A 23,173-nucleotide genomic window follows, 5' to 3' on the forward strand; every position below is an offset into this window, starting at 1 on the left:
CCTACTAAAATTGCAATTAAGTAACTCCAATTTAATTCCTCAAAAAAAAAAAAAAAAAAAAATTTAAACTCCAATCTAAAGATATTTCACAAGAAACTAGGCACAAAATAATCTACCGTCATCCTTGCTCTTATTTTTTCATCTACCCCCTCTAACAAAGGCACCCTTTTGTCCCTCTTTCTTAGTTTAGGATCATAAACATCAACGAAGAAATCCTTAACACTTAGTTTACGCGACAATGTCGTCAATAATATCATCTTGCCATCTTTAATCTCCGGAGTTAGAACGAAGTCCTCATTGATATCGTGTCCATCAATGAATGCAAAACAAGTCCATGAATTTACGACGTCGTACATCTCCATAACCCACATCACCACACCTTTATTACCGATCCTTGAACCGCAGGCAGCACCCACACAAAGCAATCCATCCAATACACTGAGATGCGACGCGGTCATCATCTCCGCCTTCGGTTTATTTCACTAGGAGTATTACTAGTGCAAGGCGAAGAGATAAAATCAAACTTCTCTTTGTCGATATCAAACCTAAGAATCAAATTATCACAATCTACTAGCCAATGTAACGCACCATTCAATACAACAGGCTTGCTTCGTATCGACGTAAATCCAAACAATTCCGTATCCATAACCTTCCAAGCACAATCACCTTCATCTCTAACTGTCATGACTTCAGCTGTAATTTTAGCACTAAGACCATGTCTGTAACCTAACCTAACCACTTTTAATAGTCCAGTCTTAGAACCATAACCCAACCCACAGTCAAGGTCTGGCCACGGAAATGTATACATTTCTTCATGAAGGACCAAACAACGCCTCGTGATCGGATTCACCAGCCGCAACGTATCTAACCACGAATAAGGACGACTAGAATTACGAACCAAAAACTGTACGAAACCATTGCAAGAAGCCACAATTTCTCTAAAATCTAAGTCATAGAAACGAAACTCGTTTATTAGGTGATCATCAGGAATATAGTCAATCAAGGTTGCTACACCATTATAAGCTAAGAAAGTTGTATTTTTGGATGAATTATTAGTATAATCATTGTTGATGTGGGATTGGACCATGGGCGGATCTAGCGTGGGTTCAAGTGGGTTCATTGAACCCACTGAATTTTTGAAAAAAATTCAAAAGTTTTTTTAAAAAAATAAAAAAAATAAAAAAAAAATAAAAAAAAAAGTGAAATAGGTTAAAATAGAATATTTGTGTATTACATGGCAACAAGTGAAGCTGTAGCCCAGTGTTATTTTTTACTTCCCATCACACAAGAGTTGAAATGTAATACACAAATATGGATTGGATTACTTAGCCGATTAATTATTTATTTATAAATAATTAATAAAAGATAACAGTTATTGATATAAAAGATAGTTGGTGTTATCCGACTAAAACCGGGCTCTCTGCTCTCCTCTATTAAGGACAACTGGACTACATATAATATATATATATATATAAAGGTTATGTCTTCTTTTAGAAACTAACTTTAATTTTGTTTTCATTCCATCACTAAGGACACAAATAAAAAAACATCCAGTAATTAAGTTAGAGAAAGAGGAGAAGGGTTTGGTATTGTTTTTCTTCCCTATTAAGGTTTATCCAACCAAAGGTACAATCATGGCTTCAAGCTCATCTAATGGTATGTAATGTATCAATTGATTCTAGATTTAAGGTTTATTTCCGCATTAAATTTCTTAAGTATTTCTTACATTTGGTATCAGAGCCTGTTTTGATACATGCATTAACGAATTTGTTGATTTGAGCTTGTTCATGAGCTTGCCGAAAATCGTTCATGCATGCCATTATTTTAGATTCTTTAAAGTTAATATTATGCTTAATTAACTTAGGGCTTTTGTTCACCATGTTGATGTAAATGTATGGTATGAATTAATTGTTTTTTCATCAACTATATAATATGTATTTTTGCATGCATCTTTTTCGCATTTTTCGCCCAAAATAATGAATTGGGTCATTCTTGTAATCGCTTTTTTGGCAAAATTGATGCATGGATTATGTTTGTCATGTTGTTATTGATATATGGTAAAATTTAATTGCTTTTTGGTTTCATGCACAAAGAGATTTTCGCAATTTAGGGTTCGAAAATACCATTTTCGTATGTAGCCCAAGTTGGATTTTTCCGGACATGAAATTAATGATATATTGCAAAATTGATTGAGGGGAAATGATAGACTCATATTATAGTTAATATAAATGATTTTTATAGCATTTTAACATGCTTCCTTGATGAATTATGAATTGATTTTGCATGAAGAACGAAGAACCCTAATTTTTTTTTTCGGTTGAAGATCTCTCAAATTGGGTGAATTTTGTGTGTGGTTTTTACAAATTTTTTTGGGGCTTTTGATTGTTACATGATTATGTATCTACATGTACCTTCAAATCATTTTTTCATGAAGTAGATTTTCTGGGCTAATTTAGTTCTTATTTTCGGTAATGGTTAATTAAATATATAACCATAATAAAATGAAATAAAATTGGGGCTTTTATCATATTTGTGTATTAAATTATTATTATGAATTTATAACAATTTTATTTGGACATTATGGAATGCTTAAATGTTGGATTGTCCACTAATTTGAATTTAAGCTTAAAAATTCATATTATGGTAAATTATGAACTAACTCTTCTAAGAGTATGTCGTATGTAAAATTAATGGGTGTATGAATCACTAATTTAGATTGTCACCAAAGTGGCCAAAGAAGTGAAGTATGCACTTATTAATTTAAATAAAATTTTAAGGAAGACTTATTAAGGATAAAGTGTGTTTGTGATTAGGGATTAATACTAGCCCAAAGGAGAGTATTGATTTTCTAACCACAATATGAAAGTTAATTATTTGTGTTATTTATGTAGGTATAATGGAAACCCAAAGGTTACACGTAAATAGCACAAGCAATTGAATATTTAAGCTTCCGTGGAGTGAACAATATATATGCTTAAATTTGCCCAAAGGAAATTTTTTGTGATATCAATGGTTCATCCTAATATTTTGATATGAGGTTTAATTGTGAGCATTATGTTTTATTTGAACAGTTCCCACTTCATTGCATAACATGGCATCTGGAATGATTGTGTTTGACGGGTCTAATTTTGCGAAATGGCAAGAAAGGCTTCAATTCTCACTGGGAGTATTAGATCTTGACATGGCTTTAATTACAGAAAAACCTGCAGAAATAACGGATGAAAGTACTCCGGCACAGGTTGAAAATTATAAAGCATGGACAAGGTGTAATAAACTCAGTATGATGTTTATGAGAATGACTATTGCCAGCAATATTAAGACCTCTCTTCCGGCTACTGAGTCTGCCTCATAATTTCTGAAGAATGTCGAGGGGCGTTTTAAAAGCGTTGATAAGTCCCTTGCAGGCACATTAATGGCTGAATTGACCACCATGAAATATGATGGTCAGAAAGGTGTTCAGCAACATATTTTGAACATGTCTGAAAAGGCTGCAAAACTTAAAGCATTGGGCATAGGCATGGATGAGTCCTTCTTAGTACAGTTTATTCTTAACTTACTTCCATCGCAATTTGAACCATTCAAAATTCACTATAATGCTAACAGTGAAAAGTGGAATTTGAATGCGTTGTCAAGTAAATATGTTCAGGAGGAAGTGAGGTTAAGACAAGAAGGAAAATGCCTTCGCTTAATGTATCTCAAGTAAGCATGAAAAAGGAAAAGAAAGTTTCGGAATGATAAGAAAATCTCACCAAAGAAAGATAGACCTGGGGAAAGTAACCAGAGTCATGAGAGAAAATTCATTGTCAAATTCTACTTTTGTGGAAATAAGGGACATGTGAAGAAGGAATGTAGCAAGCGTAAGGCTTGGTTCGAAAAGAAAGGTATAAATCTTTCTTTTGTATGTCATGAATCAAATCTTGCTGATGTACCTTCAAATACTTGGTGGATTGATTCTGGAGCTACTACTCATGTAACTAACTTGATGCAGGGATTCCTTTCCACTCGGAAACCGAAGGAAAGTGAAAAGTTCCTCTTTATGGCGAACTGTCTCAAAGTTGAAGTGCATGCTGTTGGCACTTGTCGTTTATTGCTAGAGACTGGTCATGTGATGGATCTTTTAAACACTTTTTATGTACCTTCGATTTCCAGGAATTTAGTTTCATTGTCTAGATTAGATTATGCTGGTTATAATATTGTAATCGGTTCTGGACGTATATATGGACTTGTTGTTAAATTCTGTTATGGTTGGTTCTGCAATTTTATATGATGGTTTGTATAAAATGATTTTGGACCAAGAATTTGCACAAGCTTTAAATTCCCTGCATTCTATTGTTGGTTCTAAGCGTAGTATGATTGATAAAAATTCTTCTTTTTTGTGGCATAAAAGACTAGGGCATATCTCTAGAGAAAGAATTGAGAGATTAGTAAAGAATGGAATTTTACAAAATCTCAAATTTAGCGACTTTCTTGTATGTGTAGATTGCATAAAAGGAAAGCAAACTAAACATACAAAGAAGGGTGCCACAAGAAGTACTGAGCTTCTTGAGATAATTCACACTAATATTTGTGGACCGCTCTCTGTATCATGTTTTACAGGAGAAAAGTATTTTATCACCTTTATAGATGATCTATCTCGTTATGGTTATGTTTATCTAATACATGAAAAGTCTCAGGCCATTGACATCTTTGAGATGTTCATGACGGAAGTCGAAAGACAATTAGATAAAAAGATTAAAATTGTGAGATCAGATCGAGGTGGTGAATACTATGGTAGATATGATGAGTCAGAACAAAATCCTGGACCTTTTGCCAAATTCCTTGAAAAGCATGGCATTTGTGCACAGTATACAATGCCAGGAACGCCTCAGCAGAATGGTGTTGCTGAAAGGCGTAATCGTACATTAATGGAAATGGTTAGGAGTATGATGAGTTACTCTACTGTACCTGTTTCTTTATGGGGTGAAGCCTTAAAGACCGCAATGTATATTTTAAATCGAGTTCCTAGTAAAGCTGTTCCAAAGACTCCTTTTGAGTTATGGACTGGTAGGAAACCGAGTTTAAGACATATGCATATATGGGGTTGTCCAGCGGAGGCTAGAATATATAACCCTCATGAAAAGAAACTTGATTCGAGAACGGTATCTGGATATTTCATTGGTTATCCAGATAAATCGAAAGGTTACAGATTTTATTGTCCTAACCATAGTGCGAGAATTGTTGAAACCGAAAATGCTAGATTCTTAGAGAATGGCGAGAATAGTGGGAGTAATGAACTAAGAAAAGTTGAAATTGAGGAGATAAGAGTGGATACCCCACCACCCTTTCTACCTATGGAAATTGTTGCTCCTCAACCTTATGTTTTTTTTGAGGATCATGAGCAACATGATGGAGATAGTTCATTACCACCGGAAAATATTTCCATTGAAAATGATGTAGAACCACCACAACCGGCAGCTTTGAGGAGATCTCAAAGGGAAAGAAAATCTGCCATTTCAGATGATTATGTGGTGTATCTACAAGAATCTGACTTTGATATTGGGATAAGAAAGGATCCGGTTTCGTTTTCACAAGCCATGGAAAGTATTGATTCTGATAAATGGTTGGAAGCTATGAAAGATGAGTTGAAATCTATGGCCCATAATGATGTTTGGGATCTCGTTGAATTGCCTTGTAAATGTAAACCCGTCGGTTGTAAGTGGGTCTTCAAGACCAAACGCGACGCTAAAGGAAATATCGAATTATTTAAGGCTAGACTTGTGGCCAAAGGTTTCACTCAAAAGGAAGGTATCGATTACAGCGATACTTTTTCCCCTGTTTCCAAGAAGGATTCACTTAGAATCATCATGGCACTTGTTGCTCATTTTGATTTGGAGCTACATCAAATGGATGTGAAAACTGCTTTTTTAAATGGGAATTTGGATGAGGATATCTATATGATACAACCTGAAGGGTTCACAAGTAAGGACAGTGCACATCTAGTTTGCAAATTAAAGAAATCCATTTATGGTCTTAAACAAGCTTCCCGACAATGGTATATTAAGTTTAACGATACCATTACATCTTTTGGATTTAAGGAAAACATTGTTGACCAATGTATATACCTTAAGATTAGTGGGAGCAAGTTTATATTTTTGATACTATATGTGGATGATATTTTGCTAGCTAGTAGTGATCTTGGTTTGTTACGTGAAACCAAGGAATATCTTTCTAAAAACTTTTCGATGGTTGATATGGGTGAGGCAAAGTATGTTATTGGCATCGAGATATTTAGGGATCGATCTCGAGGATTGCTAGGTTTGTCTCAAAAAGGATATATTGATCGAGTTTTAGAAAGATATGACATGCAGTCTTGTTCAAAAGGTATTGCACCTATTGTTAAAGGTGACAAATTAAGTAAATTGATGTGCCCAAAGAATGAAATGTAAAGGGAACAAATGAGGAAAATTCCTTACGCATCGGCAGTTGGGAGTTTGATGTATGCTCAAACATGCACCAGACCTGACATTAGTTTTGCTGTTAGGATGTTAGGAATATACCAAAGTGATCCAGGATTTGAACACTAGAAAGCTGCAAAGAAAATTATGAGGTATCTTCAAGGAACTAAGGATTACATGCTCACATATAAAAGGTCACAAACATTAGAGGTTGTTGGTTATTCGGATTCCGATTATCGTGGTTGTTCCGATAGCAAGAAATCAACATCTGGGTTTGTTTTTATGCTAGCAAATGGGGCAACTCATGGCAAAGTAAGAAGCAGTCCATTATTGCTTCTTCTACGATGGAAGCCGAATTTATTGCTTGTTTTGAAGCCTCAAATCATGCATTATGGTTGCGGAATTTTATTTCAGGGCTTGGTGTTGTCGATTCTATTGCCAAGCCGCTGAAAATATTTTGTGATAACACCGCAGCTGTATTCTTCTCGAAGAATGGTAAATTTTCGAGTGGGTCGAAGGCCATGGATTTAAAGTACTTGGTCGTTAGAGAAAGAGTCCAAAAACAACAAGTGTCAATTCAAAATATAAGTACCACATTTATGATAGCCAATCCACTCACTAAAGGATTATCACCAAAGGCATACTTAGAACATGTTATAAGGATGGGCCTTTTGGGAAATCCATAAATGTATATTGATAGTGGTACTAATTGACATTTTGCGCAATTGAATTTTGTTTTTGCTTATTCTTGTTAATGTATACATTATGTTCTGTAAAAAACAAGAATTGTCATGACAAGACATATTACAGGGGCCATTATAGTATTAAAAGGTTGAATTAGTATGGATTATTAGTATGTAGTACATGGAAGGAAACGTGGCGTTTTTTTTTTGTTGCTGCGTAACCGCCATGACTTATGCTAATCGTTTGTGCTAACTTCAATATTAGTGTAATTATATTATTTTTGAGTATGTTGGATATGTATTATTGTAATCGTGATCATGTGTTAAAGATATTTTTTGAAATATGTGTTTATATATTACATATATTTATATTTATATATAATGTAAGTTTTTCATAATCGATTTAGCGGTCCAAGTGGGAGAATGTAATTTCCACATTACGTGTCAAGTGGTGACCCACTAATCTATTGTTTTAATTAATTAAATCCCACTATTTAAGTTTATACATATATCCAATTATAGAAATGCTCATATTAAATCAATACTGTATAAAAGATAAGTGTCCTTTGATGGATTGGATTACTTAGCCGAATAATTATTTATTTGGCTCTCTGCTCTCCTCTATTAAGGACAACTGGACTATATATATATATATATATATATATATATATATATATATATATATATATAAGGGTTATGTCTTCTTTTAGAAACTAACTTTAATTTTGTTTTCATTCCATCACTAAGGACACAAATAAAAAAACATCCAGTAATTAAGTTAGAGAGAGAGGAGAAGGGTTTGGTATTGTTTTTCTTCCCTATCAAGGTTTATCCAACCAAAGGTACAATCATGGCTTCAAGCTCATCTAATGGTATGTAATGTATCAATTGATTCTAGACTTAAGGTTTATTTCCGCATTAAATTTCTTAAGTATTTCTTACAAAATGTTCTATAGGAAGGGCAAAAAGAAAATTCCCCAAACTGAAAGTTTACTTCAATGGAAATGGAGCAGTAAACTTACTGCGATAATAATAGAAGCACAATGAATTGAAATTGTAGCTAATGTATGTTTATTATGAGAAATCGAGCAACACAGAGAGCTTACCGTACACATCTATAATAATGTTTGGGAACAAAAACATAAAAATGATCAGTAAAAGCCAGATAATTATCTTCATTGTCCATCGTTCATGATGCCATGAATCAGGTTGGTCATTTTGAACATTCATAACACTCACTATCAAGGCAAGCACTGTGAAAAAAAGAAAATTCCCCAAACTGAACCGAGGAATTGCACTTATCTGGTAACACTCCTTTGTGTGATGATTCAAGGTCAAATCAAGTTAACAATGTTAGATAATGATATGTCTCACAACGTTTGTCCTCATAGAAGAAACTCAAGTATCTCGCTAGCTGTTTTATTCACTTTTGCTGTCCGATGCTGTGAGTTCAGAGAGGGGTGATGAAAGAACACATCACTCATATGATAAACGTTGTTGGATGGCCGAAATGGACTAAAACATCAGAATGCATACTACATGATAACATTAAATCCTTGTACTCCAGGAAAAGGTTGAAGTCCTAGGAACATCAAAGTAACAAACATTCCAAGTCGCCGCCCATTTGGACTCACTAGATGATCAAAGCAATAGCTCCCAAAAAGAATATAATGAGAAGAGAGCTAACACATTGCAGAACTATCCTTATAGTGGATTAATGCGACAAGGGACAGAGGGAGTTGTAAAAATTCCAACTGCATTTACTCAGGCACAGTTGCAATCATTATGAACAGATTCGATTGATCTTCCATAAACTACTTCCTCCTATACCCAACTCACAAGCATCATAATAACCAAAGAAGCAAAGAAAGACAGTTGAACAAACAAAAAGAGCTGAGGATTTAAACCCAAAAAATTAATGAATGAATCCCATATATCACAAAAATATTCACAAACTTATGAACAATTAAGATAAAAGTAAATAAGACAGTAAAAAACATACAAGGTAAAATCTGCATCAAGGGAGCAGAAACTTGTGAAAGAATCAAGGAGAGAACAATAAAGCCAGTAAAGAGGCCACAATAGACGATCCTAGCTGACTTCTTTGTCATCCAAGAGAACCCTGACATTATCACTCTCTATAACAACGATTGCTGCGTATTATTATATTCACCTGAATGTTAATCAAGGACATAACCGGGGAGTTTCTCGCGTTGTTAAACCCTTCTATCTCCTTGATGATGTGAGTCAACCGTTCATATTGACAATGACAAGTTTGGATTGCCAGGTTGGTGGTTTGGAATCAAATTTTTACCAAAATCATACTTTGTAGTACATTATGACTATGAATCTTCATCTTGTCACTATCGTGGAAAAAAATATATAAATAGAGCGATTCTATTGATGTTGAACTTCTCCATCTTACAATGTTTTTTTATGTGTCTCGTTATCCAACAATAAATAAATAACAATTATGGTGTGATTCTTGACCATGTTAGTGGATTGTGTTAGGAATCTTTTAAGACAGAAGGAAAACCATAGAAAAATAAATAAGCCACAGTTAGTTCATATGGTATGAACATTTTGATTCCTGATACACGAATACAACTCTTATACAAATTGAACCAAATTTCATTCATTCCATACGTCTGTCACCTGGCAACCCATACTTGTCATTGTCAATATATAAATTGTCTAAATATTTTCATTCAAAATTTTAAGAACCAAACCACATTCCTTACACACTAGATTTATACACATATCGTTATTAGAGGTCTAAGATTTGCTCTACTGGATAGTTTTAACATTTGAGGTCTAAGAGAGAGCATAATTACACAAGCTTGACCTAAACACTGTACATGCTTTCTTACCTATCTCAAGTTCCGAAAGCCAAAGTCATTGGTATGAAAGTTTGAGAATCGAGCTATTGATAGGCATGGTGAGCTATATAAGAATTGAGAACATAATTCTCACAAATTAACTAAAAAATTCACGATCTGGCATCAGTATAGGTGCCAAAAGAGACCAAATGTAAAGTCCTGCAGTCACCCATTCTGTGCAGATTTTCACCCAGACAGAAGCCCAACCAACATCAATTAGATCTGCGCTGTCCGATGAGCTGGTCCATCCCGAGAGAAGCATGGCTGAGTACATGCTAGCAAGGGCAAATATCAGATGAAAGAAAGTGTATGAATAACTGACAGGACGGAATTCCGAATCTTTTTTTTCACCAGCTTCTGGGTCGTCTGGGCTCAGAAGAGGGCTAGTAGCACCTGCAATGGCACCAAATTCAAGAATTGGTGAAAAGTCAAGGAACGTGTCAGAATTCAGTTAAATTTTACTCTAGTCAGCAGAAGGTAAGACAGCAATGAGAGAACATAGAAGACCAGGTGACTGTAGGATTGAGAAACACTTATAAGCCCGCAAGAACTAATCATGCGTACATAAGCATTGAATTTCTGTGAATACATTTGGGTATTTATACCTGCTCTTGGAGATGAGGGGGGTGATAGAAATGCCTTTGATGAGCCAGCGCGAACAGCTGAGTACAAGACCGAGAGCACGGTTGTGATCAATCCCAGGATAAGGGTGCTTGTGGAAACAGCTTTGGATTTGTTATGTAGACCATTGCAAATGTAATCACGAGGTTCACTAGAAAGACCAGTATAACACACATAAGCACAGTAGACAGAAATTACTGAGGCTGGAAGGAGGCTTCCATTCACCTGTTCACAATTTAACAGCACATCAATAACTAGATCAGCAATGTCTTTCCACTCAAAAATTATTCTATATAGATAAAGCAACTTTCACTCATTATGCATAAATGCTGATCTTGGCATCAAGCTATTAAGGGCAATTGTGCAGAGATCATAGCCAAATTGACATCCACTGTTCGGAGAGAAAGAGATACAGAGAGCATAAAAACCTAACTAAAGGCCAATTATTCTTAGATGAACTCAAATTTTGCAATACTTTTGCACATCTTACCATGGGAATCTCCTATGGGAATAAAATCACAATTCAAACTGATTCACAAGGATGTTTAAAATAGAAATTGGTTCCACAAGGGTACAAGTAAGCTTTGAAATCTGGAAAAATAAATCTACAAGGATTAGGAGTTACTAAGAGGTATAATGTAAGCAGTCAGCTTTTCAGTTTTCATGAGCAAGACAAAGATTCTATATCCTTTTCATTCTGATTTGCAGATGGGTTAGTTTCAATGGTGAGACATAGGATGCACGTGAACATATAGCCTGAGCATGAAGATAAAATAAATCTAATCAGAAATTTAGACTGAGAATTTGGATACAAGTCCTACAGATCTTAGATTCAAATTTTGATACAAGTCCTACAGGTCTTCAATCCAAAGGGCTTCGAACAAATGTGGAGCTGGAATTAGTGCAAAACAAGACACCCAGTCCTGTTGTAAAGTGAAATGGGTTGGATTTTCATAAAGCATAAACCCAATTATCAATAGGTCAAAGAAATTTCAAATTAACTATGAGATGTTCTACGACCCTTTTCACTCAATAGTTAACAACTTAGGATTGTGACTATACATGGTTCCATAGCCTTATAATGAGGCAATGGACATATAGAGAAGTATATAAATGGAGGCTGGGAGAAAGGGAGGTGGGGGGGGGGGGGGTTTGGGGGGCGTTCATTGGCCTCATTGCCTCCTATTGGAGCTTCTAGATAGACCTTCCAAAGCATTTATAAATCATAATGTTGAAGTTAAGAGGCATTGTAATAGCAAAAATGCCTTTTTTTTTTTTTTTTTTTTAAATACATTGAATCCGTTGACAAATTAGTGCATGTTACCAAAGAACAAACAGAAGTTTCAAATCTACTAAAACAATGTCTTAAGCCCATACATGTAAAAACCGTGTAAGAATTAGCATTGTGTTTACATAATCCTTCAAATTAAGATTGTTTGTAATAAGTCATTTGGAAAAAAAATTTCCCCTTGACTTGGGTCACTATCCTTTAAGTCGATATCCTAGGTTTAGGTGATGTGAGTTGTACGGACTTGATGGATTTACCTACATGATTAGGAAGAAGAGGGGGGTATTTAGCAGTCAAAATCCCATCAAGGTGCGCATTTTATAAGACTGTTACTCCCTCCGTTTTTTTTTATAAGCTAGAGTTACTATTTTTGTCCTTTTTTTTTTTATAACCTAGAGTTCTATTTTTGGAAATCTCTTACAATTTAATTATATCTTTACCCACTAATATCCCCACTCTTTCTTATTTTATCAATTCTCACTCCTCCAATGGTCCCCACTCCCTCTCACACCACTTTACTTTTCAATAAAATAATAATCTTATCTATCTCACTAACATCTTATTTTATTAAACATTCTAAAACTCCACGCAATCTCATCTCTAGCTGACAAAAAAAAAAACGGAGGAAGTATTTCTTATAAAAGTGTGTTATATAAAATGCTTTCTCACAAAATTTCCTTAAAATTATTGATTATTTGAATTTACACCTCAATAAGAATTAGACCAAATTCCACATTAATATTGGTATTTTATTTTTTTTATAATTCCTTCAGTTTTTAAATCACAACGTTGAGGATTTCACGCTTGCTAATGCACATTTATAACTTAAATACCTTAAGTTGTGTTGTAGAAAAAAAAATAATAAAACGTAGATATTATGAAAGTATATTTCGGGACGAATCTAACAAGATCCCAAGACTATATTTTCTTAAAACATATAAATAACAAAAGACAATTAAAGTAGTGTGTATGAATAGAGTAAAATTTCAAACATTGAAATTAGAAAAACGGAGGAAGTATATAATATCTGTCGAGCAAATTCTAGATTTCATTTACATATAAATGTATAAAGATTCCAAACAAATATTATGATTACAAAAATGAAAACTAGCAAAAGACAAATCTAAGTAATAAAACTTGATAAGTCAGTACCAGTTCAACAAATATCAATTCGTATAAGAATCTTCCTAAATCAGCATAAATCAGTTCACTAAAATAAGTTCACGGGGTAACAATCTTCACTTAATCCAAACTTTAAAAAACACTTAAAACTAAAGTGTTAACAAAATTTTACTTATTATTTTGGATTTAGCCTTTAGTTTTAAAAGGATTACATTGAAATGAGTCATTAAATTATTTGCATCTTGACTCAATGGATTCAGACATGTTATGACACAGATGATATCCAATGCCCCCCCACCTCCCCACAAAATTAGGTTAATAGGTTCCCGCAACAAGAGGCATTTCCCATGATAGGAATGTAATTTTGACATCAAATGACGCAAATACTTGTAATCATATTCATATTCACCGTCTCTTAAAGTCTCAAAATTCTTATACTTCCTCCATCCCGTAAATATTGCATTGTTTACCTTATTAGGAAGTTTCATATTTATTTCATCAATTCCCTTATAGGAAACTTTTACCTTGTGTATTTACCAATCTACCCTTACAAAAAACCATGTGAAGTGTCCCCCACCCCACTTGCTTATACTTATTAATAAAAGTAATTCCTTACAAGAACGAGAACACTTTTGTCAATTTGCCTCTCTCCCCTCCTACCAAATTTCTTGTCCAGCTCCGCCGTGGTGCAATATTTGTGAAAGTGATACATTTGGGAGAGAGCTTCTACTTCACCCTTAAAGTTAGTCGCCTCCATAGCAAGGCCAATTCTGACTAAGGCAGAGCTTCCTCCTTTCCACCGCATAACAAGTTATCCAAAATCGATTTATTGTAATTACACTCTCATAAGTCCATATTGTGCTAGGTTTTTCTTCCATAAAACTTTCCTAACTATGGAATCGCTTAGAAGAACTTATTGTTGCTAACAATGTGCATATGACACCCAAAATAAGATCATAGTTGCCTTAATATTTACTAAGCTTACAGAAAAGAAAATTAGTTTGACATATTATCTCTGCCATCTCCAGTTAGCCAGTCTCAATCCTATAATTGTCAGCATTGTGTCCTTTGAGTTAGCACATGAAGCTTTGATGCCAGAATTAACCAAACAACATATAACAAAGTGAATTAAATGTACAATGTAAGGAAGGGCCAAAGAGGCCAAAATTAACTGCCTTATGATTAAACAGAAAGAGATAGCATGACCCTCACCTTTGGATGCAAAGCAATGACAGCAAATGCAAAAGCAAGTATCATGGTCATCACAATGAAGAACACATTGAGGCCACAGTCTTGGCCAGAAGGGTTGAACCAAATGAACAAAATTCCGGATAAAGTAAAAGCAGCAATATAGCAACCTACTGATACTGCAAGCAAAGCCATGTACCTGAAAAATCAATAAAATTTTCTTCAGACAAGAATATCACAGAAAAGTAACAGCTTTACTGCTAATTCAGAATAGTATACCATTTATGCTCATCTTTCTCAACCCAAGCATCATTCCATGTGTAAGTGAAATCCAATAGTAAAATAACCTGAACCAATAAAAATAGTCCTGCGCCAAATTTTGACAGAATACCTACAAAGTACAGAGGAATGCTAAGATAAAATTGTGAAACAGACAGCACAATGCATGCCAACTCTACACCCTGTTATCACTGGATGTGCCCCTAGACAGACCATTTTGTTTTGGCTTATCCTGACAAACATGCGCATTTCTCCACAAAAGAATACACAATTTACTTAAATACCCTTTTAATCAGCATTCGAGAAGTTACACAAATTTAAAACGTAAAAACTTGATCAAGTCTCACAGTAGACATTCCAGATTCCACTATTTCTTACTCCCTTCGTATTTTATTACTTGCTCCGCTTTCCTTTTGCAGCCGTATTTTATTACTTGCTCCATTTCCTTTTTTTGGAAACTTTTAACAATATTATACTATTTTACTCTCCACTAGTGGTCCCCTCATATCATATTTTAATATGTTTTATATTCTTTCTTCTCCCCACTTATACTCACTTTTGCTTGTTCAGATTTTGTTATTCTTCATTCAACCACATCATAAAATAATACTTTCTACTAATTCTCCTAAAACTCCGTGTCCGGAGAAATGGAGCAAGTAATAAAATACGGAGGGAGTAATTTGCAAATACAAGATTGAGTATAAAAATTTTACTCCCCAGTTTTGTAAATTAGGCTAAAATGTACTACTTTCATGTGTAAATTCATCCTTTTTCCGGTTTATAGTTGACAGGGTTTTAAAACTTTTTCTGACAGATCTTCCGTTACTATAATTTTAATTAAGATTAGGGAATTAAATGACTTGATATTTTAGAAGAGTTATGAAAAGACTTGAAAGGCAACAATAAGTTTGCTGAAATAATGAAAGTAAAATGATATGAAAATCCAGCCAAGTATATATCAGAAGACAAAAGATATTATAAAATTTTGTGCAACATAAAGAGCTTACCATATATATCTACGATGACGTTTGGCATAAAAAACATGAGCACGATAAGTAGAAACCAAATAATCATCTTCCCAATCCATCCTCCATGATGCCAAGAATCACGTCGATCGTTCTGGTCCTTCACACCAATCATTATTATGGCAAGCACCACGAAAAACAGGAAATTTCCCAAGCTGACCCGAAGAACTGTACTAGTCTGGTACCACTCTTTTGTGTGATCAGCATTGTTAATCCCTTCAAGGCCAAATCAATTTGATATGTCAGATACAGATCTAACACACAAAGTTCATTCAGCAGGCATCCAGACATTATATCTAGCTCACATCTGCTATCTCAAGCAAAAAATTAAGTCCTCAACATGCACATCATACATGCCAACAATTTGCTGGATACAGATATAACTCTTCACATTTCCTAGACCTACATGAAATTTTGTGGTTGTTTTCACCTTCCACATGTTTCTTGTTGTTCCTATTTTTTTCCAGTATTACAGTATCATCAAATATTTCCTCCGTTTATTTTTAATTTTTTTTATATAGTTGCAACATATTTATTCTCACACTTGTCAATGCACAACTTCAACCATTAATCTTTAGTTATTGATAAATAAAAAAATTAAAAAAATTAAAAAAACTTAACAAAGTTGACAGTTTGAAAGTTTGAAAGTATATGTTGAGATGAATCTAACAAGATCTCATATGACTATGTTTTTCTTTAAGTCATCAAACATAGTCATAGTAGGGGAGGGGGTTTCCTCATCCCAACTACTGGTGGCCAGGAAACAAAAGACTACTAGTGCCAAAGGAACCCCGCCGCCAGCTGCTTAATTATGAGAAAGGATCCTAATAGAGTTAGAATTACAGGTTCAACTCTTACGATTTTTAATTCCCGCATCATTATGCCTACAACCCTGATATGAGCTCTTGATACTTCATACATCCTTAAATACTCCTGCTTTATTTGATAAAGATTTGCTTAAAAGATATTCAATAGAAATATCATAACTAACCTTCACAATTTGAAGTTTCACTTCTTAATCATGCCAAAGATTAATCCTTTGCTTCAAGTTCTCAGTCAGTAAATTCATCAAGTATAATATGAAAAATTTTGTGGTTGCTTACACCTGTCACGTATATCTTGTTGTTCCTACTTTCTTCCAGACTTCCAGTGTCACCATATACTTTCCCCGTTTTTGATAGTTGCAACATTTTATTTTCACACTTGTTAATGCATAATTCAACCATTAATATATATAGTTGTTAAAAAGTAAAATTTTTACAGAGTTGATAAACAGAAAGTATATGTTGAGGTGCATCTAACAAGATCCCATCACCAAAGACAGTCATAATAGAGTGTGCATTTGTATAGGTGCAACCAAAAAAACTGTTGGCATATTCTTTACCCTAAAAATGTTCTACTTCAACCAACCCCGTTCTTGGGTTCACCATAAATCCACCAACCCGTGTGCTGAATTCTGAAAAGTCTTGTTTGCAAAGCCTGCATTTTGAGAAAAGTGCCCCACTCAAGGGTGCAAAAGGGGGAAAGGGTTTACTCAACCCAATTATTGGTGGCCAGGAAACAAAAAAACTACTAATGCCAAACAAAACCCACCACCAGTTGGTCAACTATTGGAGAAGATCATAATTAAGTTTAAATTACGGGTTCACCTCTTAAGTTTTACAATTCCTGCTTCACTATGCCTGCACTTCTGAAAACAGCTCTATATCTGCAACCCACCGGCCACAGCCAAGATATATAAAAGATCATCCATATATTCCTAATAAATACTTCGTATTTGATAAAAATTCATTTATAAGATATTGAATAGATTATCATAACTAACCTTCCCTATTTGAAGTTAACTTCCCAATCATGCCAAAGATTAATCTTTGCTTCAAGTTCTGAATATCAATCAATCAAAGCCTTAATCCCATAAGTGGGGAATTGTATTATCAGGTATAATATGAAAATTTCAAATTTTGAACTTCCTACAGAAAGTAACCTGATCTTATAAGATGGCTTTAGTTAGAATTATCGCCTACAATATAACGGATCATTTGATCAAATATGCAAATCCATGCCGCGAAACCATTCTTCTGTCACAATGCAGAAACTATTGTTCCAAACTGCATTAGCTCAAGCATAACTCAAATTCTTCCGATAGTGATAGCCTACCTAAGGGTATAACCCCGCTTTTTTAGCATGTTGCTTTCTTTATGCCTAAGTTAGCAGCTATATTTATACCATTTGCAACATAAGAAGACTATTATCATCAACTAAAATCCCACCAAAATTGTGCTAATTCTTCTACAAAAGTTTCCATCTCACAAGACTAAATCTTCCATACCCATAAACTACTTCTTACCCACTTTTACCCAATCAATGACCATTAAAAAGATTACAAATTTCAACAACAAATTGCAAAATCAACAGCGAAAAAAAGACAATTCAACCAATTGAGCAATCAACACCAAATTTCAGCATAAAACCCATAAAATTAACAACAAATTAAACCCAAAAAAACCAACGAATTAATAAAAAATTGTAATTTAAGAATAATTGAAGGAAAATGAGAGATGCCCAGATGAAATTGAAGAGTAAAAATGGGAAAAACACATACAAGGGAATTTTTTGCAGCAAAGGAGAAGCGACTTCTCGAAGAACCCAGGAAATAACAAGAGAAGCACCAAAGAGACCACAATAAGCAATACGAGCAGACTTCTTTGTGATCCCAGATGCTACTGATGTGCAACACCCGCACGCAAGAGATGCGCAGCAGGAAAACAAGCACGACATCTTTCTCTCTCTTCTGATTTCTGGGTTTTGTTTGTGTTTAGCTGTTTTGTGTGCTGTTTTATGATGAGATGAGTTTATTGATGGGATGAAGGAAGAAGTATCTGGAAACACTGACGAGTTCTGTTTTACGGAGTTTGAATTTTGACTTGTACAGCCGAAGATTGATAGAATTATTCGAGGATTAATAGAATTATTCGAGGATTACAAAACATGTGGTCTTGTACTTACTTCTTTTATCCATGTTACATGTAGGTTAAACTCTATCACGTCATAATCTAATGTTGACTATATTGTGTATATCTATTGCGAAGTATGGAGTATTTATTTGCATACTTTTACTCCATTGATTTTACAAAGTACTCTGTAATTTTTTCTTTATGCTCCACACATATTATCTAATGCTATTCAATTGATCCATCTTAATTTCATCGGCTCGTTTTCTGTGTGGCTGGCCACACCGTGTGGTCGGCTGACACACGAGTAATCCCTAACCAGGTAATCCCAGATCAATCGAGTAACCCCTAACTAAACCCCTAACCGACCGAGTAAATCCTGAGTGACCAAATAATCCTTGAGTGATCGAGTAACCTTTGAGCAATCGGGTAATCTTTGACCGATCGAGTAACCCTCGACCAAGGAACCCTTGACCGAGTGAATAACTCCTGATTAACCGAATAACTCCTAACCAAGTAACCCCTGAATGATTTATGTCTTTGTCAAGTGCAATTACTAGATATATAATGGATCAAATTATGGAAATAATTAAGTTCGTTCCTTTGGGTCGTCATTATCTGTTGGTAGACGTGATCAATGATCTTTGGGCTAATCAAATATCCAAAACCCAATAGAATGGATCCTATAAGGTCACACAAAAGGGTGATGCATTGAACAAAAAGAAAAAAGCCCATTATTGGGCCTTATGGAGTGGCCAGCCATATGAGATTAAAGAGGGAATTGTGTGGGCTTGGTTTGGACTCTAATTATACATGTGATGTATAAATAGAGACCTTGCCTAGGGTTTGATATAGAACATAATTAGCAGTCAATTGAGAATAGACAAGCTAGCAACCAAACACTAAAGCCTCACGCACTCACTCTCTCCTCTCCCCTCACGTTCGCACACGCTAGTGGCGCGTGTAATGCACGGTGGTGGTCGTGGTTGTTCGTGGCTCGGTTTTCTCCTTCCCTCTCCGTAGAAGGTGGTTCGAAGTGTTCGTACTTGACTATCTAGCAGTAGTGGAGGTTCAATCCTATCCCGTGGATTAAGTAGAGGAGCAACGCTTGGGGCTCTATTATCTCCCTAATTGACAGTCAATCGCAACGTGGAAATCACACGTCAAAGATATGAATTATGTAGATTTGGACCGAAAATACCGTAGAGTTTTTGAAATTTTTGAAAACCCTAACCTTAGATCCGAGAAAAAAAAATTCGAAACCCTAAACACTAAAATTATGATTTTGTGTTTTGGTTTTTGAATAATTTCGATTGTTTTATGCTTCATGTATTTAATCTAGTTGATTTCATGTATAAATTGTGAATTTTGCATGATCAATGATTTAATTAAGAGTTAAATTGGGGATTAGTTTTCATGAAGAACCCTAGAATTAAAATTGGATTATGAATTTGGTTTTAATGTGATAAATTAGCATAAAAATTTATGTTTTATTTTATCATGGACCACATTTATTTTAATTTTACAAATTTATATAATTAAAATAAAAACAAAAAAAAAATGTTTTTGTGACAACCGCGGCTGGGTGGCGCAGCCATGGCGGTTGCCACAAGCGGTGGTCTGACAGGTTCTAGTCGTATCGCCTAATCAAAAGAATTACCTAAGTCCACTAACTAAAGCAGATAGGGAAGTAGGGTCGAATCCACATAGAAACAATGTCTTTCTATTCCTAAATAATTAATATAATCTAAACTATCAAGTAACCAAGTTATTATTGTGAGAATTAAACTAAAGACAAAAAATAAACTAAAGCAAATTAAACTAAGGAGAAATCAATAAATCAAAGCCTAGGGTATAGGTTCACTAATAAATAATATTCTAGGGTAAAACACAATAATCAATCATCAATGCATCAATCAAGCAGATCATAAAGGGCCTTCTCTACGTATTACAATAACAAAATTAATTTAACGGTATTAAATCGCATCTCTCGAATCTTGACTTAACCATTTATAAATTAACCTGCCTATTAAAACTAAGCCTAAACATCAATTCTCATCTGTCGAATCTCGAATCAATATTGCATAACTTATACAATTAAATCAGGCCTAATCTAATTGCATAGCAGTAAATCAATCAATAGGAAATCAATCAAAGCATTGACAATCAACAATAATAAATTACCCCTTCATATTATTTATGGATCCCCACAAACCCTTAGAAATAAACTACTCACACATATTGAAATTTAAACTAACCAAAGCAATAAAACTAGACATGATTAAACAAGCAACTAAATTACTGAAAAATAAAAGGGAAAGAAATCGTTACTAAAATAAACAGAAATATTGAATTACATAAACCAAAAGAATTGAGAGAACAAGAGTATTAATCAAAAGATTAAAATTAAAATTTGGAAATTAACTAATGAATGACGTAATTGTCTCGCTTAACAAAAGCGTATTTATACTAAGCTAAGAAATCCTAAATTCTTCTAAAAAAAAAAAAAAAAAAAAAACAAAGTAAAAATCGTCGCTAATCGCTCCTCAATGACACGTGCTCGGTCGGGCACCATCTCGCCCAGTCGGGCCCGCCTTCAGTGGGGAACTCCTCTCCTCGCACCCGGTCAGGCACACATTCGGGCGAGGGCATCCCCGGTCGGGCGAGTATCCGGGCAATATGGAGTCTTCGATTGGGCTTCTTCTTCGCCGAATCTGGGTTTCCTCTTTGGGTCTTTAACACTTGATCCATTGCCTCGGTCTCTTCTTCTTCGCCGAGCCCTTAATCATTGGTTTGATTACTCCAACGCGGTCTTGGGCTATGGAATGTGGTTATATGTACGCGATCCTAATCCAATGCTCGTAGTGTCTCAAATAAGCCTAGGAAAATGTTCAAAATCAGCAATTTCCTATAAAACAATACCAAAGCTGTGAAAACACTAGGAAACTCATATTAATAATAAAAATAGCTCTATAAAGCCAAAAATACTCCTAAATATGACCACGGGACAGGGGGAAATCACTATATAAAATGGACACATCAAACTTCCCCAAGCCAAACCTTTGCTTGTTCCAAAGCAAGGATCTCATCAATGAACAAATAAAACATACTTCACCCGAAAATTAACTAAAACTAAGCATAATCAATTCAAGGCAACTCCAACAAATATGCATCAAAGTCAACCAACAATTCCATCCAACTACTAATCCTCCCTAACAATTGTCAAACAAAGCGAACCACAAGTATATATGGAATTCATGACTAGTGCTCACACACTCTTCACTCTTTTATGTGGCGGATATAAAATGTATCTGATCGCTCTCCATCCATGCAACCCCTTTATTGTGAACAATGCCTTCCCAAACTCATAACACTCGTGCGTTTAAAAAGACAAGCACTCAACCTAGTAGTCGACTCGAAATATGTCAAATCATTCTTCGCATTGATAAACAACTAATTTCACATTCATACAACTCTATGCACAAAGGTTGGAAGGTCTTTAAAGCTTGTAATGTAAGGCTAAGGTAAAGGTAGGATAAATTTGGGAAAATGTGAGGGTAAAGCTATGCTTTAGGGAGCTAAAACTTAACGAATAAAACCAAGGTCAAAAATAAATAATGACCAATCATCCCCAACACAACTCAACTCCACCAAAATTTCATGAGACAACAATTTCAATCATATTAAAATTTCCCAACACTTACAATTTCACTCATAAAAATATAATAATGTAGAATTTGAGTGAATCAACAAACCTTGAAAATTTTTTCAACTTGAATTTTTTTTCCCCCTTTGGAACTCATTTTTTTCTTCTTTTGATCAACCCTCACTTAGAGCATTTGAACATTAAACATTTTATTTGTCTTTTTGCTCTTTTTTTTCTTTTTCTTTTCTTGAACTTCTCCTTTTTTCGGGCTTTTCTCAATGATACACTTCATTAAACTTTCATTTTCACCGGTACACCTAAACTTTTCCCTAAATACCTATCGTACCCTTTCCGTTAAAAAAACGTTAATTATGGTCGAAACCAACGAAACTCACCTTCCCTGCTAATACCCTGTTCCACCATTCACACCAATATACCTCCCCTGCTCCTCTCAATTACCCATGCAGCACCACTTCACGCCCCCACAACGCCACCACCATTTCAACCACCATCCACCAAACACAACAAGCAGCTCGCCACCTCACCGCATCACCAACTCCAACTCCCACGCATTCCCACACCCAGACCACCTCCAATCACCACCGCAACAACTACAACAGCAACAACCATGCATCCCCTGCATCAACCTCAATTAATTACAGTACCGTCACTACCCAAAGCAGCGCCTCTAGCTTCGCAATTCCCACCTACAACCACTACCACCATCTCCAACCACAGTCAACATCAATTAGAGAGAGAAAGTGAGAAAAATCATGGAAGATTTGGATGATTATTCCGGAGAGAAATAATCACTAAACTCCCCCATTAAGCCAAACCCACCCCCCCTCAAAAATTTCGACCTTGCTGACTAACCCCATCCCCCAATTCCGGCATCGCTGACCTCCCCCATCCTCTGATTCAAGTCGCGTCGAACTCCCTGCCCCGATTTCATGTCGAACCCAATGTCGGGTTTTGTTTGGTGGGTTTTCGAATGGTTTTGAGGTTGGCTGGGTTTGGGTTAATGGGGTTTTGGGGTTGGGTTGGCTGGTGGTTTCGG

General features: G+C 35.1%; 1 protein-coding gene across 1 annotated transcript; it reads right to left on the minus strand.

Moving 5' to 3' along the window:
- Window positions 1-9,768: 9,768 nt before the first annotated feature.
- On the minus strand, window positions 9,769-18,482 carry LOC110717396 (serine incorporator 3-like). The gene is made up of 7 exons (XM_021896080.1): window positions 18,122-18,482; window positions 16,411-16,430; window positions 15,502-15,735; window positions 14,495-14,606; window positions 14,240-14,414; window positions 10,602-10,842; window positions 9,769-10,389 (listed from the first exon to the last, which is right to left on the minus strand). Exons 1-7 carry the CDS (start codon window positions 18,295-18,297, stop codon window positions 10,094-10,096), a joined length of 1,254 nt encoding a protein of 417 aa, XP_021751772.1. The 5' UTR covers window positions 18,298-18,482; the 3' UTR covers window positions 9,769-10,093.
- Window positions 18,483-23,173: the final 4,691 nt, after the last annotated feature.

Source organism: Chenopodium quinoa, unplaced genomic scaffold, assembly GCF_001683475.1.
Source record: "Chenopodium quinoa cultivar QQ74 unplaced genomic scaffold, ASM168347v1, whole genome shotgun sequence".
Classification (NCBI taxonomy): domain Eukaryota; kingdom Viridiplantae; phylum Streptophyta; class Magnoliopsida; order Caryophyllales; family Amaranthaceae; genus Chenopodium; species Chenopodium quinoa.